The sequence below is a fragment of the Cherax quadricarinatus genome, chromosome 5 (assembly GCF_038502225.1).
Source record: "Cherax quadricarinatus isolate ZL_2023a chromosome 5, ASM3850222v1, whole genome shotgun sequence".
NCBI lineage: Eukaryota > Metazoa > Arthropoda > Malacostraca > Decapoda > Parastacidae > Cherax > Cherax quadricarinatus.
The window spans coordinates 64,644,401-64,653,383 of NC_091296.1; the positions used below are offsets into that span (position 1 = coordinate 64,644,401).

The 8,983-nt window shown below is 42.0% G+C and overlaps 1 protein-coding gene across 1 annotated transcript in view; it reads left to right on the plus strand.

Annotated features, from left to right (window-relative positions):
* Nucleotides 1–8,983, plus strand: part of LOC128693351 (uncharacterized) — a gene marked incomplete at its 3' end in the record, with an annotated part of 72,313 nt that extends 63,330 nt beyond the window's left edge. Inside the window, 11 exon segments of the mRNA XM_070103309.1 lie at nucleotides 442–608; nucleotides 1,550–1,661; nucleotides 2,204–2,692; nucleotides 3,006–3,197; nucleotides 4,437–4,670; nucleotides 5,289–5,462; nucleotides 5,846–6,017; nucleotides 6,646–6,791; nucleotides 7,013–7,080; nucleotides 7,243–7,444; nucleotides 8,817–8,983. Of these exon segments, the coding sequence (XP_069959410.1) occupies nucleotides 442–608; nucleotides 1,550–1,661; nucleotides 2,204–2,692; nucleotides 3,006–3,197; nucleotides 4,437–4,670; nucleotides 5,289–5,462; nucleotides 5,846–6,017; nucleotides 6,646–6,791; nucleotides 7,013–7,080; nucleotides 7,243–7,444; nucleotides 8,817–8,983 (2,123 nt within the window).

Below are 8,983 nucleotides of genomic sequence, written 5' to 3' on the forward strand. Positions count from 1 at the left end.
TGATGGGATTCAGGGGAAAATGGTTAGTTGAACTTCAGTTCTGGGACCTGGAAGTACAGTACCTGCACTCTGTGAAGACAGTAATTGAATGAATAATGGTGAAAGTGCATCTTTTTTTTGGGTCACCTCGATGGGAGACGGCCGGTGTGTGTTAAAAATTTACTATATATCAGAATATTCTATGTAATTTGAGTTGTGGAGAGAGGACGTAAGTGCCTATTAAAAAATGGATTTGGAGGTTACAGTTCGAAGGGTCAATTGAATTGTGATGACCTTGCCCTTCTGGCATGACAGCTACTGAATGAACGATGGTAAAAGCGTTTCCTTTTGGGTCTCGCTTCACAGGTGGAAAACGATTAAATGTAGTAATAAAAACTATACTATAAATAAAAATATTGCTAAACATCACATTAATAATAAATGGTAATGTGTGTGTGTTAGTGGTGTTCCGTGCTCCGTCGAAGCTGCAAGCGGCGGTGGTGGGGCAGGAGGAGGTTGAGCTGAGCTGGAGTACTGACGCCATGGGCTGGCTCACTCCCACTATGGCTCTTCGCATCACACCCACTAATGGCGCCAACATCACTAAAGAGAAGATCCTCGACCAAAATGTAAGTTCACTGCCGTCTTTCCCGTTTCCTGCAGATTTTTGACAGGCAGCTAAGCTCATTTTGTAATGAAAGATATTCATATTGTGTTAATTCTCAATATATTCATCAATCCATAGATGAAAAATATTGAAAATAATTATCGATAAAACTCGACTTCTCTAACTGAAATATTTAAGCTATTTTGAATAATACAGTTTTCCTATTTTTTATGGCTTTAATCTGTATAGTCCTTGTGGCTTAGCGCTTCTTTTTGATTATAATAATAATAATATGGCTTTAATAACCGGTAATATTCACGTATATTACCGGTTTATATTTATTGTTTTTTATATTTTATATGAAAAGTAATTTGATAAAATTTACATAACATAAATTAGTTTAACTTACACATCTAAAGTCAATCTACATTTAATTAGCATTAAATCAGAAAGACATATTAATTTTCGAGTTATAAGGTATTTTAGTGCTATGTTTTTTTATCACACCTTATATAACGGCCTGAGCTTGCTACCATCTGCAGCTCATAAGACTGCCACCCCACGAGCCCCTTTGGGGCGGGGCAGATGGCAGACCAGAGGCCTAGCTTCTCCCTACGAGCCCCGTGAGGGCGGGGAATGTGGCTAGGCCTGGGGACACTTGGTACCAAAGATGAGGAGGTACTTGTACCTCCTCTCATGGGAGACTTAAGTCTCGAGACACTCCCCAGACAGGGAGCCAAGGCCGGGTCACCACTACTTGGAAAAGACCCGGGCCGGGAGAATACCGGCGAATAAAAAAAAAAAAATCACACCTTATAGTAGGTTGAGCAAGATGTGATAAATCATAAACACCTGTGTGATACACAAACCTGATAACATATTAAAAAATTTCTCTGTTGGTTCACCTCCATCCGGTGTGTACTACTTGTGCCTGCCTCGCGGTCTCAACTTCCACCTGTACAGGACAACAGAACCATCATGTCAGGAGTGGAAGAAGGCAATGTGTACACCGTGTCCTTCCTCCCTCAGGCTGGCACTCAACGCCTCGCCAAGTTCGACTTTGAGCTCTATATAAGTAAGTGGGGAGTTTCCTGGAGTGGAAGAGTGGGTGGTGCGTTATGTTGCGATGTGATCTGTCAGTTTGCTAAATAAATTTCAAGTGTTTTCGGGGGTGTATCAGTCACATCCTCAAGAAACAGGGTGATGGTTAATAACATTAAGTGGCCTATATGTTAAGATTATACAAGAATAATTCCGTCACCGAATGATCTGACTTGGTCATTATGACTAAGTCAGTTCAGGTCACTCAAATGCAACATCAGCATTGAATAGATCTGCAACATATTTTATTAATGATAAATACATTCAGCTTATAAAGCCCCGGACTGATGTTCAAATTATAATCGTCACTAGTTGTTATACAGATCTGATTAAGATTTAATTTTCTTAGTTTTTCACTAATCAAATTATTAAAATCTCCTACATGAATAAGCAGAACATCCGAATTCATATCAGATTTAATTTTATATTTGTGTTAATAAAAATTAAATCTAAGCTTTCATTATTACTAGACTATGACTGTTTCCTTTATTGACATCATCAATTTTATCTTGCTAGTCGCGTGGGCTGACGTGAAACTCTCCCCGCTGAACACCGGCTACGGTGCCTTCGTAGCCAATGTGGAACTGGCAGCGGACATCATCTGGAACGGCACTCTGAGACTGACGTGGGTTCCGGCAAATGTAGTCGGTGTGTACCTTGACAAGAATACAGCAGCTTCCACCGGTGGTGACGAAATTGACGCGGCGCAGTACGAGGAGGCGGCGTCGGCTGGAGGTACCGCAGGGTGGTCGTTTGGGGTCGCTGCACCAGCTCCTAGAAAGGACGTGAACTCCACGCCGGAGGACGCTGCATGGGATGCGGATAACACCACAGAAGGCAGTGGGACAACGGAAAGCGTCGGCATTACATCTGAAGACGACATCGTGGAGGAGGAGGAGAGAGGAATCACTATCATGGGAAGTGCGCAGGAATCCCCAGCCTCGGGGGTCAGAGTCGAGGGCACAGCCTTCATGTACACGGTGGTGGTGACTGCGGAGGGCGTTGGTAAGCATTTTCATCTATCTTTTGGGGGATTAACTAGCCACAATACCTACGAACTATCTAAAACTGGCCAAAACATATCCTCTTGAATTAGTTGGAAATAAATCAGAACATTAACGAAACGATTTAAAATACCTATAACAAGAAACACAACCAAAATTAAGTTACAAAAACTGTGTAGTACCAGCCAGCCACAATTTCTAAAATAAATTGTTATTGTATTGTTTACCCGAAGCTTTAAGTAGCCAAAAAAAATCATGCTTCCTAAAACTACTAAAATAAAATACTTGTAAGAATTCACGATTATATTTTGTAGAGGACTGGAGTGAGAATGTTACGGAGGGCAGCAGTATGATGGTACGCAGACCTGTTGGCGACGAGGAGCAGGGTGAGGTTTTGATGGGTGTGGAGATGCCGCAGCTAACTTTTCTCACCGAGTACCAGGTCAACCTTACCTGCCACTTCGGCCCCGTCACCGTCCAGTGTGGCACCACCAAAACATACACAGGTAAGGCTTCTTCGTCTTTCTCCAGCGTGAACAACACTTGTTGACAAGGAATATGGAGGAAACCGAACTCGTGACCAGCAATATCTCAGTTACACATATATCCTTGACACACATAATATCCTTATTTTGTAAATGGAGATTTGTGCTTCAGTTGAATAGTACGAAAATCCTGTTAAAACAGTAGTACTTCCGGGCACTATAGGTAGTGTAACTAGAATATTATTGATTGCAGATGACATTCCTGCATTAATCCTCAATTTATAAAATGTGTAATTTCCTATACGGTGTAATAATCGCGAACAAGCGATACAATATGCAAAACAACCGCAGGGAAATTGAATGAACACAAAAGGCCTAGAGCTGTCATTCAACTCCCCCCGTTGCTATACGGTATTTGAAGCATTTTCAGAGGTTGTAGCACACCACGTCTTTTCTCGGAATAAGACACACGTTTTGCCAACCAGTGACTTATCAGTTTACTATAGAGGTGACGAAACTGGAGACAGTACATGAGGTGATGTATAATTCTGCAGCACAGATCACCTCATCCTCTGTTGTCTTCAGTTTAATCACCTTCAGATAACCTTTGTCCAGGTTTGTGAAACATCTTCAACTGGAGATACCCAGGTGTTGCACGTGTCTGATTCCAGAAGTTATTTTTTCTTTTAGTATTGAGAACGTGTATTACACACCTTTAGACTTCTATTCAAACAATGTTTCTTTATGAACTGTTATATACAATAGATTCAGTCACCGTGCTCCTGAATTTCATATTATTTTCAATTTTATATCTTGGGTATGTCATATTAATATTTAAATATTATAATGTCTGCACAGGAAACTAACCGTTACTTAAAAGCGCAATATAGATTTAATCAAATTGTAAAGGAATGCAGTGATTAACTTAATGTCACTTTTGGCGCTTCTTAACTGAGGTTATCTGCAGAGAGTCTGTTGGGCCAGGGTGTAGGGTTCGTTGCGTAGTGCGATCACCTTAGCACACTGCTTGTTGCTTTAATTAACATGTCTCCTCTTTGTGGTCATTGTTGCAGCCATCACTGAACAGTTGACGTAGCTGCGGAGGTCACAATGGATCTTCATTAGATCACAGTGAATAAATGAATGTACCTTACCTACTTCTGTTCCCCGTTTGCCTCTTCGATTTACTCCCGTCTACTCTTCGTTCTTCAGCATCCCTTTCATCGCCCCTCCCCACTCTACCCCTGTCTTTTCCGCCAGCTCTGCCGCTGCTGCTGACGAAGATGGATGGGATGACTGTGGTGTACACAGTGTTAGAGGGTCGTGCTGGGTGGCAGCAGCAGGAGGCACGATGTCATCGAGGTGAGGGCACCCTCGTCTCTCTCCCAACGCACTATGAGGCAGACCTCCTTCGTGACGCCCTCCTCAAGACCTCCTCAGTACCACTCCTTGACACCTACTGGCTGGGGCTCAACATGTGTCCAGATTATACAGGTGAGGCTCCCATGTTTTGTCCTATTATACATATGAAGCACCTGTGTTACGTTCAAATTATACTGGTGGGGCTCATGTATTGCGTTCACATTATGCAGGTAATGGTTATTACGAACACATACAAATGAAAGGTCTATAGTGCCTGGCCTTAAGTTAAGTCATCTGTATGATGTCCACCACCAACATTTACAATATGTACATAGTGTAATAGAGCAGCAATGTGGGCAGTTACCATACCATTTTGGTCATTTGAAGAAAGCATTTTATTTTGATATTGATAAGTAAGTGCTAACCTGCATGGGTCATACACCACCTTTTTTCCCTTGGAAGACAGATGGCATTTCGTTCCTCGGGAAAATATGATAAAACGCAAACTGGAGCTTTTGGTCATGTGACCGAGGCCTTCCTTTGGTTAGTAAATTTATTTAGGTACAGGTACACGTAAGTACAATTATCAAACATGAGGCTAACTCGAAAAAGTCAAAAGTGACTTATTTTCATTGAGGTCCTCGTTATTTCCATTGAGGTCCTTGTTATTTCCATTATGGTTCTTGAGGTTAAAAATTAAAGCTCATGTGTTATTGTTTGTAAGATACAGTTTGTGAGTGTATGTTGCAGGCAGCGTGTGGAGCGACGGGTCCATCTGGCACGAGTCACTCTTGTCGTCGACCAACGCACAGCTCTCCAGCACCACCTGCTGTGTCAAGGCCAACTGGGACAAGTACCAGTACATCTGGACCGGGGAGGTGTGTGGGGCCCTCCTCCCAGCTGTCTGCGAGTTTCATCCACATGGTACAACTATTTTTTTTATATTCTCTGCTAAGAGTTGGATGACTCTTCTTGTATAACTTCGAGTTTGCCGGCGACTCTTTGTTGGTCACCAGATTTTGTAAAATTTGTATTTATAGATTTTTTTTATATGTAAAAGTGTTTTGCACTTTTCTCATAATGTGATAGTTTAAGTTAATGACTGTATTTTGCACATTAAGGAAACCTATGCTGTATAAGGTAACATATATATATATATATATATATATATATATATATATATATATATATATATATATATATATATATATATATATATATATATATATATATATATACTAGGCAGACAGCAGCAGATATGGTTTATCAGTTTAATGTAGACTCAGGTGACTACTTGTCTGGTTAAGGTATGGTGGAGGTGGTAAAGGATCTGAAGAGGGGTCCAGCTAACGTGACCTCTGCCAGCGTCTCGTGGACCTATATGGGTATATTCTGGACGCCAGACATTCTCCTCGTCTCCTACTGCCCCTTCAGGAACCTCAAGAACATTCTTACTGACGCTGGCAATATCTCGAAATCGTGAGTTGTTATAGATTACTCGTTTGTGGCTAGAGCAACAGTGTTCCTATGTTCCATTTTCTGCGTTTAATTTGTCAGATATTTGTTAAACGTTTTCAGTGGCTGCAGGACTTACGACCTCCGAATAACATCCAAGAAGGCTATCACTCTATAAAGAAATGTTTACTGATATCCCTCCCTTTCCCCTCCGGAGTACCTGTACTCTGAAGAAGGATTGGCGATTTTGCAGATCGGAGGGCCATTTGAACGGTGATATCATAACGCTTCTAGCAAGACTGTGATTGATTATGGGACTGTGAAAATGTTTCTTCTTTTTCGGGTTACCCTACTAAGGTGGGAAATGGCCTGTTTGTTAGAAGAATAATTTTGACACCTTTCTTAGTTCACAATTGTAGTCACTTTTTTTTCTCCCTGTTGCTTGTGCTAAACTGTATTCTTCATCAAGCTTCTCGTGTAACATTTTGATATCAAATTAAGTTATTCTGCTATCATACTTTTTCTGTTTTATTAATGTGTGTGTGTGTGTGTGTGTATGTGTGTATGTATTGCGCATCATTATTCGTAACACTAACATGCCCAAGTGTTCTTGAGCAAGACACCTGCCGTAGTCTCGTGGTTATTGTTACAGGTGCCACACCAGTCAGCTGGAGGCGGCAGCAGTAGACCTCCTGCAGACGGGATTACTGCCTTACACTGAGTACTACGTCAATGTTACTGCAACCATCCAGCAAATTGGTTTTACCGGAGCAGCAGTCAGCACCTATGTTAGAACCTGTGAGTACAGTGGAGAAAGGGAGAGAGAGAGAGAGAGAGAGAGAGAGAGAGAAAGTGAGAAAGTGTGTGTGTGTGTGTGTGTGTGTGTGTGTGTACATATACCATATATTAAAGTGTCATTGAATTTGCACAGCCTTGTCAATACACACCAAACACCACAGAAAGGTTTGCTTTAGCATACCTCAATGTGTGATCTCTGACTGTGATTCTTGAACCCACAGACCCTCAACAGCCTGTGGTGGTCTCCATCGACACTGATGGCTACGTCAACATCGTTTGGGCACAAAAGGTACACCGAACTCTGTAGTTATAAGAATTATGATTATTTTTAATTGTTAGTGTATAGTTCAATAATCTTGCATTCGGTAGGCCTTAAACCCAACAAAAAAAGGGGTAGCTAAGCAATTCACTCTCTCTGTGAGAGTTAAGTGATATTTTTCATTCTACTCAGGTGGCAGAATTCGGGGAGAACGACACGGTATGGGTTACCATGAGCAACTCCACACACCCGGATGTGATCATGTACAACGGCACCATGATGGCATCAGGTACCATACTGGGAGACATGAAGCTGCAGCTGGGAGCCAACTATACCGTTATTCTGAAGGAAATGTACGGCAAGAAGCGCAAAGAGACAGTCACCCTGCTGGCATGTAAGCTTTATGTTGGGTCGTGTGTACATCGTGATTGGTAGCATTAGGTTGGTCTGTAAACTTTGTGTTGGGTCGTGTGTACATCGTCAATGGCAGTATTAGGCTGGTCTGTAAGCTTTATGTGGGTCGTGTGTACATTGTGAGGGTAGTATTAGGCTGGTCTGTAAGCTTTATGTTGGGTCGTGTGTACATCGTGAGGGGTAGTATTAGGTTGGTCTGTAAACTTTGTGTTGGGTCGTGTGTACATCGTCAGGGGTAGTATTAGGCTGGTCTGAGAGTTTGTGTTGGTCGTGTGTACATCGTCAGGGGTAGTATTAGGCTCGTCTGTAAGCTTTATGTTGGGTCGTGTGTACATTGTGAGGGTAGTATTAGGCTGGTCTGTAAGCTTTATGTTGGGGCGTGTGTACATCGTGAGGGGTAGTATTAGGCTGGTCTGTAAGCTTTATGTTGGGTCGTGTGTGCATCGTGAGGGGTAGTATTAGGGTGGTCAATACATTGTGAGGGTAGTATTAGGCTGGTCTGTAAGCTTTGTGTTGGGTTGTGTGTACATCGTGAGGGTAGTATTAGACTGGTCTGTAAGCTTTGTGTTGGGTCGTGTGTACATTGTGAGGGTAGTATTAGGCTGGTCTGTAAGCTTTGTGTTGGGTCGTGTGTACATCGTGAGGGTAGTATTAGGCTGAGGAATGAGACATTTGTGCAAATTTGGGATTTTTTATCGTGGAAACGTTTCGACAGCTAATGACTGAAGATTTATTTAATTCATGTTAAGCGCTAGACCCATGTGGGTCATTCAGCGCAAGACGTAATAGAGGCTCGATCCTCCGTCTGCTGAGCGCCAGACAGACGCGCTTCCTATTTGTACTCACCTATATCTAATGACTGAAGAAGCCACTGGCTGGCAAAATGTTTCCACAGTAAAGATTCCCAAATCTTGCTTAAGTGCCTCATTCTTCAACTTGTCAGTTTTCTGAACTATTCACATCATAGTATTAGTCTGCACTGTATACAGAGTTTACGATGCAACAACAGGAATCTATTACTGGTTGTTATTTGCGAACTAATCATAATATGCATCAAAAACTTGACAAAAATTAATAAAAGGCAGCTAGCCTCATATGAATACATTTAAGTTACGTGTTGTGATAATGAGTAGCATCCTGATATTTATTCTACATACAAGAATTGTGGCTATTGCATATTACCAAATCTCAATACATAGGTATCTCAAAAAACATTGATGCGTACGTTAAGATTGTAAATATGTGCCGTTATATACATATTGTTGTAATACGTATTGGGACAATACGTAGGAATAAAGCACACTAATAAAATCAGACTACTGGGATGGTAAACGTAAATTACTGTGACTCAGACCCAGCGTGTGACTGTGAGGGTTGTCAGGTGGACGGTTGGTGCTTCGTGACGCTGCAGGACCCCGTCAACGAAGACACAGCCATCGAAAAGTGTAAAGGCAGTGACACCAGCTTGGCCACTGTCGGTAACGTCAGGGAGGTGGACCTGCTGCTGGACATGGCCCTC